Here is a 19,996-nt window from a genome sequence, read left to right as displayed (position 1 = left end):
AGGACTTCTTGTTAAGAGATCTTTGTAGAAACATCCCCTTCTGCTTAGTCCGCTGGTTCTCAGTTCTGGCTAGACATTGGCATCGTCTGAGGAGATTTAAAATGATTTTATTGGTCTAGGATGACCAACCGTCGGTGTGAGGGTTTTTAAAAAGTGCTTCAGATGATTCTAATGTGCAGCCAAATTTAGGTGCCACTGCTTAAGCGTTTGAACCGCTGCTACATATTTTCACCTCATCTTCCTATGAGAATATCCAACTGTAGTTGAGGTTTGTTATTTTTCTTTTTCTTTTTTTAACTGTCTTATTATAAGATTTACTGTCTTAAATAAGATTGAATGTACAGAAAATCCTGCTAGTCCATCTGGTGTAGCTGGATACCCAGAATAATATCGTTAAGATATGTACCATTTAAGTATTGTGACTGGCCTTTTAAAAATTAACATATGCATTAAATTAGTGTTGATAGTATAGATCTCTTTCGAAGTTGTCATGTTGGGGAGCTATACCTCTAATCTGCTGCCATTGCTAAATATCTGGACACCTCTTATTAGGAATTGCTTTTAAAAATCTTTAGGGATTAAAACCAAGATTGCTGTACTATTTGTACTGGGACCACAAAAACCTCACAAAGTTCCCCCGCTGTACCTTCTACTCCCATCTCTAACCCTTGGCAACTTCTAATCTGTTCTCCATCTCCACAGTTTTGTTATTTTAAGAACAATATGTAAACATAATCATGAATTACTTCATCTTCGGAGATTGGCTTTTTAAAATTTTTCCCTCGGCATCATTCCCTTGAAGTTCATTTCAATTTTTGCATATATTAATAATTTGTTCCTTGTTGTTGCTCGGTAGTATTCTATCATAAGATTTTATCACAATTTGTTTCAACATTCACCCATTGAAAGACATTTGGGTAGTTGCCAGTTTTTGGCTATTATAAATAAAACTGCTATGAACATTTATGTGTAAGTTTCTGTGGGAACTTCATTAAGTTTTTGTTTCTTTTGGATAAATGCTCAAGAGGACAATTACTGCATTGTAGGGTGAATCTACTTTTAGGATTAAAAGAGACTGTCAAGCTGTTTCTCAGAGTGGCTAAACCATTTTATATTCCCACCAGTGATGTGATATAATTTTTCTACGTACTCGCCAGCATTTGATGTTGTCACTATACTTTAATTTTAGTTATTCTCTGATATGTCATTATGGTCTTAATTTGCATTTCCCTAATGGCTAACGACGTTGAACATCTTTTCATGTGCTTCTTTGCCATGTGTATATTCTCTTCCATGAAATGTCTGTTCCTGTCTTCTGCCTGTTTTCTAGTTGGATTTTTGTAAGTTGTTTGGAGAGTTCTTTGTATATTATAGATACAAGTCATTTGTCTCATATGGGATTTTCAAATATGTTTTCCCACTGTGTAATTTGAGTTTTCATCCACTTAAAAGGATCTTCTATGAAGCATTTTTAACTCATTTTGATGAGATCCAATTTATCAGTTTTTGCTTTTATTGATCATACTTTCGGTGTCAAGTCTAAGAATTATTCACCTAGTTCTAGATGCCAAAGATTTTCTCCTATTTTTTTTTTTCTAAAAATGTCCTGCTTTTACATTTAAGATTATGATCCACTTTGATTTAATTTTTGTGTAAGGTGTGTAAGGTTTAGGTTAAGGTTCATTTTTTGTTTGTTTGTTTTTGTCGAGGGATGTCCAACTGTTTCAGTACCATTTTTTGAAAAGTCTATTCTTCCTTGATAGCTTTTGCACTGCTGTCAAAAACAAGTTAAATGTATTTATGTCAGTCTCTTTCTGGGTTCTCTGTTCCATTCCATTGGTCTATGTATCTAGCCTCCATCATTACTGCAAAATCTTGAAATTGGGTAGATTAATTCCTCCCATTTTAATCTTCCTTTACAAATTGTTTTAGCTATTCTTCAGCCTCTTCTTACCATATAAATCTTAGAATAAGCCTGTCTATAGCCACAAAAACCTTGAGGGCATTTTAAGAGTAATTGTGTTAAGCCTCTTAACTTGGGGAGAATTGACATCTTTATTATGTTGTGTTTTCTAATCCATGAACAAGGTATGTCTCCCTATTTGTTTGGGACTTTTAAAATTTTCTTCATCAGCATTTTGTCATTTTCAGTATAGAGGTCCTGTAAATGTCTTATTGGGCTTATATTTAAGTATTTATTTAGGTCAGTTGTAAATGGCATCACATATTTTTATTTAAGCTTCTACACATTTGTTAGTAATACATAATTTGATAAAATTGTGTTGATCTTGTACTCTAAAACATTTACAAACTAATATTATTTCTCAAGCTTTTTGTGGATTCCTTGGTATTTTCTCCATTTAGATTGTCATCTCATCTTCAGATGTAGACAGTTTTACTTTTCCTTATTCAATATAATAGGATATATTACTATTCAACATTCAGTAGGATATATTCCTTCCTATTCAACATAGTAGGAATAGTCCTTTTATCTTTTAAATAAACTTTTTAAAAACTTAACTTTTGAATTTATGTATTTCTTTATTTTTGCTTTATTTTCTTACTAGAACCTCCAGGAATATATTTAATAAAAGTGGTGAGGGCAGATATCGGTGCCTTGTTTCTGATCTTACAGAGAAAGCATTCAGTCTTTCACAGTTAAATATAATGTCGGTATAGGTTGTAGATCATCTTTATGAGTTTCAGTATGTTCCTTTTCTATTCCTAGTTTGCTTGGAGTTTTCTTTCTTCTTTTTTTAAAATCATGAATGGGATTGGATTTTGTCAAATGCTTTCTCTGCATTAATGGATAGGATTACATGACTTTTCCCCCTTAATCTATTGGATATGGTGGATTACATTATTTGATTTTCAAATATTTAACCAACTTTGCATAACTGGAATAAATACCATTTGGTTATGGTATATTATTCTTTTTATATATTTCTGGATTTAATTTGCTAATATTTGGCTGAGGATTTTTACAGGCAATTTCATAAAAAATATTGGTCTGTAGTTTTCTTCTTTCTATACTATCCCTGTCTGGTTTTGGTATCAAGGTAATACTGGCTTCATAAAATTAATTAGGAACTGTTCCCTCTACTTCTATTTCTTATCAAGTCATGTAAAATTGGTGTTAATTCTTTAAGTCTTGGGTAAAAGTGAAACATCTAAGCCTGAATATTTCTTTTGGGAGTTTTTAAATGAAAAATCAGTGTTTCTAATGGTTACAGGAAAATTGAGATTATCTATTTCATCTTGGCTGAGTTTCGGTAGTTTTGGGTGTAGAAGCATGGGTCCATTTCATCTACATTTTTGAATTTATAGTGTAGACTTGTTCATAATAACTTGTCCCTTATTAACCTGCAGGATATGTCATGGTATCCCCGGTTGCATTTCTGATATCTGTGATTTGTGCCATCTCTCTTTTTATCTTGATCAGTCTTGCTACATCTTTGTTGATTAGATTGTTTATTTCAAAGAACCAGCCTTTTGTTTCATTGATTTTCCCCCCCTATTTTCCTGTTTTCAGTTTCATGGATTTTTGTTTCATCTTTATTATTTCCTTCTTTCTGCTTGTTTAGTGTTTTTTCCTCTTCCGTTTTTACTATTTTAATATAGAAAATTAGATTATTGCTTTGTAATATTTACTTTCCCAATTTAGTGCTATAAACTTCCCTTTCAGCATTGCTTTCACTTCATTCCACAAACTTTGATCTGTTATACCTCCATTTTCTTTTATTCTATGCATTTAAAATTTTTTCCTTGACTTTTTACCCATGAGTTATTTGGAATTGTGATGTTTAGTTTTCATGTGATTGAAGATTTTCCTGTCGTCTTTCTGTTATTGACTTCTAGTCTGATTCCATTATGGCTAGAGAACATACTCTCTATGATTTTAATTCTTTTAAATCTGCTAATGTTTTTTTATCACCCAGTATATGGTATATGAGTGAATGTTCCATGGACACTTGAATATGTATTCTGCTTTTATTGAGTGTGTTCTTTAAATGTCAGTTATATCCTGTTGATTGATGATGTTTTCAGTTCTTCCATATCCTTGCTGATTTTTCTCTCTGGTAGTTCTATAAATTGCTGTGTTGAAGTCTCAAATAATAATTGTAGATTTAAAATTTTCTCCTTTTACCTTTTTCAGTGTTTGCTTCATGTGTTTTGAAGTTCTTTTGTTTGGTGCACACACATTTAGTATCACTAGGTCATCTAGGTGGATTATTCCTCTTTATGTAATGACCCTCTTTGCCCCTAATAATTTCCTTTGCTCTGAAATCTACTTCATCTGATATTAATATAACCATTCCTGCTTTTTCTGATTAATGTTCATATGATATATCTTTTTCATCCTTTTACTTTGAACTACCGATATCATGATGTTTAAAGTAAGCTTCTTATAGACAGTATATAGTTGGATCATGCTTGTGATTTTTTTCATCTACTCTTCCAATCTCTGTCTTTGACTTGGTTACTTAGATCATTTGCAGTTAATGTAATTATTGCTATGTTAAAGATTAGGTCTACCATTTTATTTTTTGTTTTGTCTTTTACCTTAGTTTCTGAATCCTATGTTTCTCTTATTTTGCCTTCTTGTGGGTTACTTAAACATTTTTTAATAAGTCCATTTTAATCTAATTTACTTATAATCATTTGTGTATACTGTTTGTATAGTTTTCTTAGTGGTTGCTTTTGGCATTACACTATACATATGTAACTTATCATAGCCTACTGGAATCAGTGTTTTATTACTTCAAGTGAAGTTTCAAAATTTTACTTCCATTTAGGTCTCTTAATAGTCCCCAGTTTTAAAGTATGATTTTCTGTAGTATTTCCTTTATATACACTGAGAACCACATCAGATGGTGTCATAATTTTTGCTTTGACCATCATATAGGATTTAAGAAACTCATGAAGCTAATGATAGTCTCTTATATTTACCCCATTTGTTTTCACCCATTCCATTGTTCCCCTTTTCTTTCTGAAGTTCCCAGTCTTCTGTTATTGTTTTTTTATGTTTTCATAACAGTAGGTGATATCTGGGCTTTCCAGTGCCATTGGATATGAGTTTCAGGAAACACTGAGCCTGGCTCACTTAATGCTGCTGAGTTGGAGGGTTTGTATATGTTGGGCCTGTTGGCACAGCAGATGCTAGCAGATTAGACTAATGTTGATGGGACTAGTGCCCCAGGAGGATGCATTCCCATTCAGGCTATGCTGCTGCTACAGTTGATCCAATCCCCCTCTACCCCAAGTGTGGGGCAGTGACCTGCTGCTGTCACTGCTTCTTTATTAGGCTGCTTTTGCCTCAGGTGTGTGGTGGGATCCCTTGGAAGCTGCTGCTGCTGTCAATCACAAGGTTAAATTCATTTTAGAAATACTTAAATATAAATATGTAGCCTGGCTCTTGTAGGACCTCTGTATTTGTTTTTTATTGCTTTCATACGAATTACCACAAATTGAGTGACTCAAAACAACGTAAATTTATTACCTTACAAGTCTGACATTGGTCTCAATTGAGTCAAGTAAAAGTGTTGGCAGGATCGACAGATGAATGGACAAAGATGTGGCACATATATACAATGGGATATTACTCAGCCAGAAATGAAATTGAGTTATTTGTAGTGAGGTGGATTGACCTAGAGACTGTCATACAGAGTGAAGTAAGTCAGAGAGAGAAAAACAAATACCGTATGCTAACACATATCTATGGAATCTAAAAAAAAAAGAAAAAATGGTTATGAAGAACCTAGGGGCAGGACAGGAATAAAGACTCAGCCATAAAGAATGGACTTGAGGACACAGGGAGGGGGAAGGGTAATCTGGGATGAAGTGAGAGAGTGGCTTGGACATATATACACTACCAAATGTAAAATAGATAGCTAGTGGGAAGCAGCCACAAAGCACAGGGAGAGCAGCCCTGTGCTTTGGGTCCACCTAGAGGGGTGGGTTAGGGAAGGGAGGGTGGTAGGGAGACGCAAGAGGGAGGAGATATGGGGATATATGAATATGTATAGCTGATTCACTTTGTTATGAAGCAGAAAGTAACACACCATTGTAAAGCAATTATACTCCAATAAAGATGGTTAAAAAAAAAAACAGTGTTGGCAGAGCTACATTCTTTTCTGGAGGCTCTTAGGGGTGTTTCTGTTCCCTGGACTTTATCAGCTTCCAGCGGTCACTTGTAGTCCTTGACTCAGAGTCCCCTTTCTCCACCTACAAAACCCAAAATGTTGCATCTCTCTGATTCTGCTTCTATTAGGACATCTCTCTCTTTCTCTTTCTACAGTTGGGAATGATTTTCTGCTTTTACGGACTCATGCAATTAGATTTGTTCCATGAGGTAATCCAGGATAATCTTTCTATCTCAAGGTCTATAACTTCAGTCATATCTGCAAAGTCCTCTTTACCATGTAACGTAAGATATTAATAGGTTCTAGGGATTAGGGTGAGGGCATTTTTAGGAGCCATTATGCTGCCTACCACACCCTTAACAAGTGACCTTGAGAAAGTTACTGAGATTTTTAAAGCCTTACTTTCCTCAAACATAAAATGGAAAGAAAGATATCTAGTTAATATCATGAAAGTGAAACAGTATATATGAAATCAACTAATTCAAAAAGTAAGATTTCTTCTTTTTCTTTATGATTTACGTGATTCTCAGAGTTCAGGTACTTGAAGAGTTACTTTTTTTCAAACAGAGCTAAGGAATTTCAGGGTTCAGGTGCTGTAAGATTGCCTGAATTATCTGAGTAACAATTAGCTAAGCACAGGTGTAAAGCATTTGATTTACTCCCTGGTGTTCTTTATCTTCTCATCCCACTAAATCCATATCCCTTGTCTAGCTCCAGCCAGTAGAGTCAGAGCTTGTTTTACTGTTTAATTAAAGTTCAATTTAAATTCTCTCTACATCTCCAGATTCTCAGCCCTGGTTGCATATTACAATCACCTGGGAAGATTTCAAAAAGTACTGATGCCGAATTTCTACCTATCATGGATATTTGAGGAGGGACCTGGCATGAAGTGCTCTAGCTTATGGTTTGTGGAGCCAAATCATAGTCTACACTGAGCCAAATCATTTGCGGTATCACCTCTAAAAAGGAGTTTATCTGTGGTGACTAATGCTCTTCCTTTGTCAGTATGCTTGATTTGTCCCTCTTTGGAGGAAAAAAAAAGGGGGGGGGGGAACCCCAGCAGTTTGGCTCCCTGAATTACAACCTGATGCTGTGGAATTAGTGTTGGCTCAGAGCGCACATCTTCGGATACCCATTCTCTCTCCTGCTCCCTTGCGTGAACTTATATCCTTGGGCAGTTTTTCATCCACCACCCTCTTTTGCTTCTAATCTTAGCAAGTAAAGTCTCCCCTTAATGAAACAGCATTTCATGAGACTTGCTGGGAGCATAGGTCTGTTCCAGACCTATCATATGTTAGCTAAAGCAGATATAAGTGATGTGTTTTTGGCATTCATCCTTATGGGTTGGAGAGAGAAGACAGCATTTTATCCTTTTAGGTGTCATCTGACTGGGCAAATGGGCTCTTTCCCTCTGCTGCCTACCATGTCAAAAACTGAGGGTGTTACCTCTAGAAGGTATCTTCTAGGTATCAAAATAGTTCAGATAAGTCAAATTTCTCAGTAAAAGATGGCAAAACTATGGCTTAGGTGGTTAATTTTACATGTCAATTTGTCTGGGCCACCATGCCCAGTTATTTGGTGAAATATTTTTCTGGATATTTCTGTGATGGTGTTTTTGTGTTTTTTAAAATTTTGATTTTTATTTATTAATTTATGCTTTTGGCTGCGTTGGGTCTTTGTTGCTGCACGTGGGCTTTCTCTATTTGCAGCAAGTGAGGGCTACTCTTTGTTGTGGTGTGCGGGCTTCTCATTGCGGTGGCTTCTCTTGTTGCGGAGCATGGGCTCTAGGTGCACGGTCTCAGTAACTGTGGTGCACGGGCTTAGTTGCTCCACGGCATGTTGGATCTTCCCAGACCAGGGCTCGAACCCATGTCCCCTGTATTATAGCAGGCAGACTCTCAACCACTGCGCTACCAGGGAAGCCCAGGTTACTTTTGAACTGCAATCCCCACACTTGTAAAATGACATTAAAAACCACTCTTTCTGTGGGTTCTTAGAATTAATTAAGCAGGTTATGTGTGTAAAGTATCCTGGCACTTGAATGAGTTGTCAGAACCAAGGGCTGCTGGAGACGATGCTTATGCCCTAGGTCATCTCCCCTTCTACTGGGCGGCAAGTAAACACAGACACAGTAGTCAGTGCTCTGGAAGAAGTGAGTTCTGGTGCTGCAGAGCACAGAATCTTTTTTTTTCTTAATTTAAATTTTATTTTGTATTAGAGTATACTTGATTTACAATATTGTGTTAGTTTTAGGTTTACAGCACAGTTATTCAGTTATACATATATCCATTCTTTTTCAGATTCTTTTCCCGTGCAGGTTATTGCAGGATATGGAGTAGAGTTCCCTGTGCTATGCATTAGGTCCTTGTTGATTACCTATTTTATATATAGTCGTGTGTATATGTTAATCCCAAACTCCTAATTTATCCCTCCCCCCCCTTCCCCTTTGCAGAGCACAGAATCTTGGAAGGGAGAGTTCAGGCTTCTTGGAGGAGGTGTCATCCTTTCTAAGGATATATAGAAGCTCCTGGGGTGGCAGGAGGGAGCAGTGTGTGTCAAAGTTTGAGAAATATAAGAAAATATGGCAAAACTAAGGTACACGAGTGGAACTCAGGTTTTGGGAAAGAAATGAGAGTTGATACTGGAAACCTACTGGGGCCAAACAGAAAAGGGCCTTCTTTTGTCCTGTCAGAAGTTTTAATGTTTATCCTGAAGGCTGTGGGAAACGCTGAACAACAGTGAGATGGACTTCTGGTTTAGAGACTCACTCGGACCTCCATGTGGAAAGCACTTGATGGGGTGCAGGCCGAATTGTAATCTAAGGGTCCCACTTAAGTTGTAAAAGGTTGGACTGGATTTCGGAGATCCGAGAGGGAATGGGTGGGGCCTGGTGACCAGTTAGAAAAGGGAGGGCAGCAAGCGTGGGTGACAGTTTATAGCTGCATCTTTTTGTGAGATACACAGCACAGTAGGAAGGGATTGGGGCTGGGGAGAGGATCTTACTTCATCTTCAGTGCTTTTGAGGGGCCTGGTAGACAGGTCTGGGCCCAAGGTACAGATCTGGGCTTTTTGGGAGGACAGGTGTTTGAAGGCATGGGAGAGACTTAGGTTACCCACAAGAAGGTCCAAAGAGTCATAGGTGTGAGAGCTTTTTCAGTGGGTATATTGAGGATGCTTATAAGCTGAAAGAAAGTAGCCAGCAGAGGAAGGGTGTGAAGATCTAGGAGAGGAAATGATTGCTCATTTGTTTTCCAAAAGCTGAATACTTATTGTGTGCCTGGCCCTTTTCTAGGATCTGGGGTTCACACCGTGTGTTATCTCTTCTGCAAGGACAGTTCAACTCATCCCCTGGTGAAGAGAAGTCAGATTATTCTTTGCATCCCATTCAGGTGTAGGAACTGTTCTGTCCCTCTGAAGGGACTTTACTTAACCAGAGTAATAAGTTAGAAATCAAAAGAAATTAGAGCTGGAAGGGACCTTAAAGGCCACTGTACTTAATGTTGCCTAATATTTTACCTTGATTGTAAGAAAAATTTATTACAGAGCCCATTCTCTTCAGAGTTCCTTCACTGAACTTTCTTTGTGTTTTTCATCCAGTGGGTCTAGCTTGTAGATTTTGGCCTCCTCGTAAATTTGCTTCTTCATCCACATTCCATTTTGCCCGGACTATGGCAGAAGCTCCTGGGTGGTTTCGCGGCCCCTGGACTCAGTTCCTCTAAGTTCATCTGCCTACTCAGGTTGAGTGATCTTCTAACATGAAAAGGTACGCCTAAAATAATGCTGCTAATGACTTGCCCACACAGAGTTAGTGCGTACTAGCCGCCCAGCGTGTGCTCTGCCCAGAGGCGTGTAGTCTGAACTGTGCTTGGCCAAGCCTCCTGGGGCTCTTTGGCCCTGAGGAAGGGGAGCTTTTTGTGATCACTCCCTTTATCTAATCAGTCCTTCAGCAGCGGGGCGCCTTTTTCTAATCAGCGGAGGCACCCTTACTCAGCCTGTGGTAGCCCCAGGGCTCATCACCTGTGGGATACAAGCCATGCTCTCTCCCAGGCTTGCTTCGACCAACAGCTCTATTTTCTGTCCCTTCTCACACTTGGACCCCCCGGCGTTTAGTCATTCCCCACCTGCAGTATTTACAGTGCCCAGCAGGTGTCAGGCTTGAGTGTCTTTGCAGAGGTGCTCCCTCTGCAGTTACTGCACCTCCTCCTCCACCTCTGCAGAGCCTCAGCTTTCTCGATTGTACTTCAGGGTTATCATGAAGCCGTCACTTAGATATAACTTTTTGCCTCCATAGGAACCTCTGTGCATAAAGGTTATGGTTCTTTATCTCATGTGATTGAAATTTTGAGTTTATACATGTCCCTCCTTAACGAGGCTTTAAGGGCAGGAGTCGTTTCTAATCCTTAGCACAGAGCAGATGCTTTTTTTTCTTTTTAGATGCTTTTTAATGATGATAAAATGTACGGTTTAAATCACTCATTTTACAATAATTTTGCTTTAGGTTGTGACAGAAATAAAGTTTCCAGAAGTTGTGTTCCTGCAATAAGAAATAAAGATGTGACCTTCCAGTTGTGTAAAGCTCATGAATGCTGTGTAAGTGCGTCGGGTGCAATAAGGAACCTGGAGCTAAATGGGCTAGTTCTGAGAGAGAGAGACTTAACTATGTTAACAAAGGTAAGCCTTCATTGTGTCCTGCCAACATTTGATAGTTGCTTTTGGGGCAAACTAAACGGGTAAAATTTTAAACTGTTCTCCCCATTAAAGGGATTGAATAAATAGGCCACTTTGGTGCACCTGTGTCTTGCGAATTGTCCAATTGGAGATGGAGGTTTAGAAAGTGAGTTTCAGTCTTGTTTAAGTCTCTTCCCATCAGACTGGTCTCGTGATTTCCTACACACCATGTTACTTCCTGTCTACCTTTTCTTGGTGTTGTTCATGCCTGGATTGTCTCCTGTACCTGCTCAAACCTTGGTCCATTGTCATTTGTACCATGGAAGTTTGTCATGCTGGATGCTGTCAGAACGAATTTTACTTAAGTTTGTGTTAAGCCGCAAAGCACACATTTTGTATAATTTCTGTTTTTTGTGTTTGTTTATATTTTTATGGTTTCTCTTCAAGAAATATTATGAGAAGGGAAATAGCAAGATGTAAAGAGCAAAAAAGTCATCATTCTCTTTAAATTGTTAGAACATGTATCTGCAATCATAATTATAATGCACTGTGGTATGTGTTAAAATAGGAAATATATGTAATGTCCCGTAGGAGCAGCAGAGTCAGTGGTGTTAGTGGGGGTGTGTCACGGAAGTAATCACAAAGCAGGTGACTGTTGGTTGGGGTCCTGAAACATTAGTGTGTGTTCCCTGTGTCCAGTAGTGGTCTGGAGGGGTCAGGAAGCCTGCCTTTCAGTTTGAGGGAACAGAGGGTTTGAGGTCCTCTCTCTTCTATTGCTCCAGTATACTGCATAGCAGCTAATAAAATACTGGGTTTATAGTTGACATTTAAATCGCTGATTAATCATCAAGATTGGGATGTATCATTGGAAATGAAAATAGGAAGAGTCTTATGCTTTTTAGGTTTTTCTTTTTTTTCCTATGTCTCAGAAGGCTCTTTGACGGGAGACTTTTTATTCTCCCATACAATTCCATGAATACTTTTAGCCTGGCACTTATTTTAATGGCATTTTCAATTTATAAATGTCTTTGAAACACATATTGTAAACTATTTGAGGGTAATGACCATGGCCATTGGTGGCACATCTTAAATGTGCATCGTGTTAAGTTTTTTTTTTTAATTTTATTTATTTATTTATTTATTTATTTATGGCTGTGTTGGATCTTCCTTTCTCTGCGAGGGCTTTCTCTAGTTGTGGCAAGCGGGGGCCACTCTTCATCGCGGTGCGCGGGCCTCTCACTATCGCGGCCTCTCTCTCTGCGGAGCACAGGGTCCAGACGCGCAGGCTCAGTAATTGTGGCTCACGGGCCCATTTGCTCCGTGGCATGTGGGATCTTCCCGGACCAGGGCTCGAACCCGTGTCCCCTGCATTGGCAGGCAGATTCTCAACCACTGCGCCACCAGGGAAGCCCCATCGTGTTAAGTTTTGAGTGTCACGTGGTCTACCATCAGTGCTTCCCTCTTTCACCCAGTTTTCTTCCTCATTTCCTTCTCCAAATTTGTCTCATTTTTCTACTTTCCCTTTTGCTTCTCTATTCTTGCTTTCTCTTTCCCATTGCATCTGTCATTCTTCTTCTCCTTCTCCTTCTGACTTCATTATGGCCAACCGAAGCCTTTTCTAGTCTGTTCTCTATCTTCCTTGCCTCTTTATTGCCATCCACAAACTCTTACAGAGTATTCTTGGTTGACTCCCTTACTTCCTAGCATACCCATGTACTTCATGATCACTTTAGAACATTGAAAAGGGTTGGAATTTTTAAAAATAGGTAATTCTAATCAGTCTTCTTTCACCTCTGGTATAAGACTCTTCTTCCTCAATCTGACCATTCTCAAATCTAGAAGTACTCCAGCTCATTGGTCCTCCTTACCCCCATGTTTAGGCCAAAGAACTTGTGAAACCTTAGCCCTGTTTAATACTTGAATTTATCAAAACATAAGAGAGCTAATTCTGCCTAAGGGCACCAAAGAAGAATAAAGATGCCACAGATAAACGTTTAGTCCAGATTTATAATGGACTCTAAGTGCCTAGTTGAGTGCTGACCATTAACTCACTTGAACAACAGGGAGCTCATGACAGAAACTAACGTGTTAATTGTATAGACACTTCACCATTCCTCAATGTAGCTGATAAACTGCATCCAGTTAGCTTAAATAACATGAATGATGAATTTCCCTGTGTATATGAATTGGGAGTTTGTAAAGTTATCTTTTTCCCTTTGTACAACTACTGACTACCACCTCGCTTCGTCACGGCAATAGAAAATGATGACTAAGAAACACATTGTCTCTGGGCTTCCCTGGTGGCGCAGTGGTTGAGAATCTGCCTGCTAATGCAGGGGACACGGGTTCAAGCCCTGGTGTGGGAAGATCCCACATGCCGGGGAGCAACTGGGCCCGTGAGCCACAACTGCTGAGCCTGCGCGTCTGGACCCTGTGCTCCGCAGCGAGAGAGGCCACTATAGTGAGAGGCCCGCGCACCACGATGAAGAGTGGTCCCCGCTTGCCACAACTAGAGAAAGCCCTCGCACAGAAACGAAGACCCTACGCAGCCAAAAATAAATTAATTAATTAATAAAAAAAAGAAAAACAAAAAAAAAACCACATTGTCTCAGTATCAGTGGGCATAATGTCTTAGTATTCTACAAAAATCTCTAAATTCTTAATCTAAAAGATATATCTGCCAATATCTTATATCCTTATCCTTTGTTAATATAAATATCCAATCTATGAACGTCTCAGTTTCCTTACTTAGAATATGAGGTGGATAGATTTGCTAATATCTAGGGACCTTTCCAATTTTAACATTCCCTGGTTATAAGGGCTGAGCCAAATACAGTGGCTCCTGAATCGTTAACCTCGCTCACGATGAAAGTTATCAGCAAGATCTGCATGCAAGAGATCAAGTATTCATATCCGTATATACTGTAGCACATTGACTTTTACAGAACTCAAAGTAACACAACATAGTTACATTCATAGACTTAAGGTCACTGTGGTATACTTTACAGTTTTTCTTTTCCCTAGGAAGGAAATGTAGATCCCTGGGAAGGGATTTCTTTCTCTGCTTTTTAGTAATGTAAGCCTTTATTATCTCTTGGATCCTAAAAATGGGTAGGGTTTTGGCAGGTGGAGCTTAGGAGAGACCCATCAGGTGGCAGGCACAACATGAGAAAGGGCAGAAGGAAGAATGGATTTTGAGAAGGACCTGATATCTTACATGATGAGAGCAGCGTTTCACAATGTCTGTCCTGCAGAACACTGGTTTTAGATGATGTTGATGTAGTTACAAGACAGAAGCATATGGGAAGAGCCGTACTCTACATCCCGACATGAAATTCAGGTTTCACTTTGTTACATTACGTACTCTGAAAAGTTTTGGAGGAAGGAAGTGATTTCATTTTTTTAATTCAGTCTTACTCACAGTTACTTGAGAAACCTATATTCAGCTGATGGGACTGTATTTTGTGAAAGGCCAATCGAGAAATGCTGAGATGGAGCTTAAGATATTTCTGTGTGGGGACAGGCATGTGATTATTTTTCTTATAATTCTTTACTGTTTGTCCTAACAGTTGTTACTTTGCAAGGTTTTGGTTTTGGTTTTTTGTTTTTTTTTTTTTTTTACATCTTTATTGGAGTATAATTGCTTTACAGCGTTGTGTTAGTTTCTGCTGTATAACAAAGTGTATCAGCTGTATGTATACATATATCCCCAGGTTTCAGTTTTAAGCCTTCTGTTTTTACCTGAGTCATTGGGCCTCTTAGAAAGCTCAACAATTCTGCGGTCTTCATCTCTTATGTAGTTTCCAGAAGCTCCTGGCACTTACCAGTATTTCCTCTTGATTCTTTTCCTCCGACTTCAAACTTCTTACGATTATGAGCTGATTGTTTTCTCAGCCTCTAGTGTCAAAACCAGCCACGTCGCTCATCTTCATTGTCTCAGTTACAAGGTGCAATATTTCCCACGTTTATGTGTGTCAAAATATAAGTCAGGGATTGATACATAGCATATGCTCAATAACAATTGTATTTCCTTTTTTTCTTTGTTCAAAGGTATCCAAACACTGGCCAAGTTCTTAAATTGAAAGTAGAGTGATCTAATTTATTCAGCTCATCCAACCATCAATATTGAACATTTGTCTTTTTTCTTACACATATTTCTTGTATTCCAGTCGTGACGTTCTAGAGCACAGTGAGCACATGTATAACTTATTACTGCATTACTACCTTGGCTATTCCTTGACCAAAATTTACTTCATACAGCTGACAGCCTAATTAACCTACTAGAGTTTTTTTTAATGTATGCATACAAACCATAAACACCAGTTGCATTGCTAATAACTGAATTTTTACATCTCTATGCACCCATGCATCCAACACCAGGTCAAGGTATTATAAAATATTTGTAACACCCTACAAGGTTCTCTGTTACTTCTTTCTGTTCCATACTCCCCCAGGGCAACACCCAAGCTGACCTCTTTCACCATATATGACATACAGGGAATCACACAGTGTGTATTCTTTGGTATCTGGCCTTTGGTTACGTATCATTATATCAGTAGTTTATTCTTTTATTGTGTTTTCTTGATTTTTTAAACCTAGACATTCATACGGTGTCAAAGTACCACTGATTTCTTCATATTATTATGCTGACCTCCATCTTCAGAGGCTTTCCACAGTCTTCCATCTGTCTTTCCACCTACTTTCTCTTCCGCCTAATGATGTTTCATTTAACCAACCTCAGTCAGCCTTTCCCCCATATTCCCCAACACGTAGCACTCCTGTGTTCAGCCAGTTTTGTTCCCTATTCCATAAGCCCTTTGTGCCATTGCTGACACTGTGCCTGTGCCCTGCCCGGAAGGCCTGTTCCCTACCCTCTATATACTTGTTCAAGACTCAGTTTAAATGCTGCCTGTTCTAAGAAGTCTTCTCAGAAGAAGCCAGTGCTTTTTGGAATCCTTCTTTAATGAAATCCCATAGCAAGTGTCATCTGTCCTCCCTGATCTGGTAATTAATTATCCATTGTTCCTATCATATAGTGTTTGTTTTTCTTATGTGCTGTTATTATTTATTGAAGCAGATTATAGTGACTTGAACCAGGAACTGGGTCATTTTCCTCTTCATTTTAGTGCAAGTTTCTGTGATATGAAGTTAAACTCCTTTTCCCTCACTTCCCATTCACCCACTTGTTAAACACAAAGTACAAGTGAAACTTATTGGTTAACAGGTTTTTGTGGTCCTTGGTTCTGGTCCCTAGGTCTAAGCTGTGCTTCTGTAGTGCTAATTTGACTGATTTCTTATTGTCACATAACTCAGGAATTAACTAAATCATTACAAATTTAGATACATATAAGATATTATAAGAAAACCAGTGGATGTCACAGGTTTAGGCCTGGGGGAGAGTGTTGTATGAGTCCTAGTTTGGTGGGGCTCACACTGCATGATCGCGCCTTCCAGTATTCCATTGTAAGTAAGAAAGAGGTATGCAAATATATGCTTAACATTTAACAGTGTTGATAAAAAAGAGAGGAGAGAAAGGGATGACAGGTACTTTGAGGGCTTTTTGGAATTCATGAACAATTATGATTGGATGGGGAAAAAGAAAAACCGAGGGCTAACCTCCCGCAGGTGAGCTCAGGAAAGAGAGAAGGGCTCATCTGGTATGCAGGTAGAGAGGTTTGACCTACAGAATCTTAGAAAACCTCAACAATCTGAGCAGTGGTGGCAAGAGGCAAACTAAAGGGATAACAAAAGTCTGCAAAAGTCTCGCACCAAGAGCTTTGGCATGGTGTTCATCATCTCGCTAATCCTAACATGCAGACATTTATGAGAGTAAAGTCAGGTCTTTGCCAGAGTGGGTTCCTTATTTGGGCAACTGGGTCAAATGAAGAAAGGCAAATGTAGGCTGCCGGAGTAAATAAGGAGAGGAAAAACAAAACGAACGAGACCTATCATTCATCAGTGGTTTCCCCCCAATATTCTTAGCCTCCACCTCATCTCCATCTTACTGGTAACACAGGAACTAGACTGAACAGTCAGGTAAAAGGTCTCTACAGAAACTGAGGTAATATAGAAAATAAGAAAATAAAACATGAAATTGTAGATTTTCTTCCTAGGGGTAATTGAAATGATAGTTGAATAATAACATAAGATCAGGTGAAGTCTAAAGACATTTTAGAAAAGCTGGATAAAGTAAGAAAACATCTGTTCGCTGGCATCTGAATGTTAGAGAGACACCAAGACATGTGGGCCAAGTTCTGGAGAGAAGGGAAACACAGACGCAAGCTTGACATTTGGTGCAGCTTTTCTCCTTGGGGCATTTGCTGATTCAAATCTTACAGACTAGGAGCTGAAAAGCCAAGGAGTTCAAAAGACTCTAACCACAGAAGCCAAACGGCAAAAGCTCAAGCTAAAGGCAACAACTAATGGAATGACAAGCCAAGTGTATCTTTAGTCTCACAGGGCTGCGGAAACCATTACATTTAAAGCCTAACAAATACATGGGTAGTTGGGAATAGGGAGAATCCAAACGCTCATATGGTAATCCCAAAGGGCAACACCCGTAGAGGAAGGACAAGACAGAAATAGAGCAACCTTCACACAGACTGAAAAACAGCTTTGAATGAGCTCAAACTGAGAATGGACTAAGGTTTCCAGTCCCTATAGTAACTGTCTGCCATGGGCAAAAGGAAATCTTTTCAAGAGAACGATAACGACATCCAGAATGTGGAGGTATCTTTATAGTTTCCTAAAATAAGTTAAGCCCAATTTTAATATAAAAAATAATTTGATATACCAGGAAAAAGACTAAATGATCCAAAGCTCAAAAAAAACAAAAAAAAAAAACAATAAAAAACAGAACAAGAAAGAAAGAAAGAAAGAAGACAATATAAATAGACAAAGGAGGACAAGAGTTACCAGGCATTGGTTAAAAAAAAACAAAACAACTATGATTAAACAAAGAAAATAGACACATGGCAAATAAGCATATGAAAAGATGCTACACATTCCATGTCATCAGGGAATTTTAAATTAGAACAATAATGAGATACCACTACACGCCTATTCAAATGGCTAAAATCCAAATACTGAAATACCAAAGTTGTTGACGATGCAGAACAACTCGAATTCTCATTTGTTGCTAGCAGGATACTTGGCAGTTTCTTAGAGAACTAAACATACTTTTACCATACAGTGATCTAGTCATCATGCTCTTTGGTATTTACCCATAGGAACTGAAAAGTTATGTCCACATAAAAACCTGCACATGGATGTTTATAACAGTTTCTTTCATAATTGCCAAAACTTGAAATCAACCAAGATGTTTTTCAATAGGTGAATGGATAAACAAGCTATTGTGTATCCGTACAAAGGAATAGCATTCAGCAATAAAAAGAAAAGGCTATGAAGCCATGAAAAGGCATGGAAGAAGCTTAAATGCATATTGCTAAGTGAAAAAAAGCCAATATGCAAAGGCTACATGCATATTATATGATTGGAGCTATAGGAAATTTAGGAAAAGGCAAAAGTGTGGAGACAATCAAAAGATCAGTGGTTGCCAGAGGTTGTGGGGAGGGAGAAAAGGATGGGTGAAGCCCGGAATTGTAAAGGCAGAGAAACTCCTGTGTATGGTTCTGTAATGGTGGATACAGGTTATTGCACATTTGTCAAAAATCATATAATGTACAAAACAAAGAGTGAAGTGTAAAGTAAAGCATGGACATTAGTTAGTAATAATGTATCAATATTGGTTCATTAACTATAACAAATATATTATGCTAATGTAAGATGTGAATAATAGGGGAAACTGGGTTGAGAGGTAAGGAAGTATGAGAACTCTGTCCTTTCTGCTTAATTTTTCTGTAAGCCAGAAACAGCTCCAAAATAGTCTATTAATTTAGAAAACAAATGTAGACCTGCATACAAAACTTGCACATAAATCCAACCACAGCAACATTTTTCATAAGAGCCCCAAAGAGGAAATAACCCAAATGGCCATTTACTGTGAATGATCAATGAAACACAGTAATAACCACACCATGGAATATTATTCAGCCATAAAAAGAAATCAAGTACTGATACATGCTACAACATAGATGAACCTTGAAAACATGCTAAGTAATTGTATGATTCCACTTGTATGCAATGTCCAGACTAGGCAAATCTGTAGAGACAAAGTATATTAGTGGCTGCCTAGGGTTCGGAGAAGTGGGGGAGTGAGTGACTTATAGTAGATTATTTTTGGGGGGGGGGGTGGATGAAAGTTTTACAATTGATTGTGGTGGTAGATGCATAACACATTAAATTGTACACTTTAAATAATATGGAAAGTAAATTATATCTCAATGAAACTATTATTTAAAATTATGATTTTACAGAAATTCAGTCCTTAACTATTATGTATCTATCTAGCTAGCTATCTATCAATCTATCTATCTATCTATCTCTCTGTCTATCTATCCCTCTATCTGTCTATCTATCCATCTATCTATCTATCTCTCTGTCTGTCTGTCTATCTATCTCTCTATCTCTATCTCTCTGTCTATCTCTATCTATCTATGTCTCTATCTCTCTATCTCTCTCTCTCTTCTCTGTCTATCTATCTGCCTATCTCTCTCTCTCTCTCTCTCTCTATCTCTCTGTCTCTCTATGTATCTATCTATCTATATATCTCTATCATCTATCTGTCTATCTATCTATCATCTCTCTATGTATCTATCTATGTATCTATCTATCTATATCTACCTGTCTACCCATCTATCCTTATGTATAGAACAGTAACAATGGCTTATAAGTCACTTCCCTACATTATTTTATCCTTCCAAAACTCTTGAGAGGTCAATAGGCCATAGGAAAAGCACTGAGTTCACTGGAACACTTGAAGGTTGAGTTAACTGTTTGTGATCACTCAATCAGTAAATGGTGATGCAGGGAATTCCACACACATCTTCTCTGTCCTCCTTTCCTCCTTCCCTCCCTCCTACTTGCTGACTCTATTCCAGCCACATTATTTACTAATTCTTCCCTGAGGACACTGGCATCCTTCCTCTGGGCCTTGCAGAGGTTATTCCCATGATCTGGAATGCTTTTCCCTCAGATGTCTGACTCATCTGCCTCCCTCTAGACTGTTCAAATTCCACCTTCCCAGTAAAACTTATCCTGTCTACCGTTTAAGTTGAAAGCCTTGC

The 19,996-nt window shown here is 38.3% G+C and overlaps 1 protein-coding gene across 3 annotated transcripts in view; it reads left to right on the top strand.

The window, feature by feature from the left end:
* Positions 1–19,996, top strand: part of TRIM58 (tripartite motif containing 58) — a 113,790-nt gene that overhangs the window by 1,098 nt on the left and 92,696 nt on the right. The window contains exons 2-3 of one of the 3 annotated variants that reach the window (XR_009502512.1): positions 9,741–9,906; positions 10,642–10,814. The exons of 1 other annotated variant lie outside the window; for it this stretch is intronic. Coding sequence is in view for 1 of the 2 variants with exons in the window: in XM_059917979.1 (XP_059773962.1) it covers positions 10,803–10,814 (12 nt within the window). In the remaining variant the exon portion in view is untranslated. The remainder of the gene's footprint in view (positions 1–9,740; positions 9,907–10,641; positions 10,815–19,996) is intronic. One more of the 3 variants, XM_059917979.1, reaches the window with a different exon arrangement.

The sequence above is a fragment of the Balaenoptera ricei genome, chromosome 3 (assembly GCF_028023285.1).
Source record: "Balaenoptera ricei isolate mBalRic1 chromosome 3, mBalRic1.hap2, whole genome shotgun sequence".
Lineage (NCBI taxonomy): Eukaryota > Metazoa > Chordata > Mammalia > Artiodactyla > Balaenopteridae > Balaenoptera > Balaenoptera ricei.
This window is presented reverse-complemented; position numbering and strand designations above follow the sequence as displayed.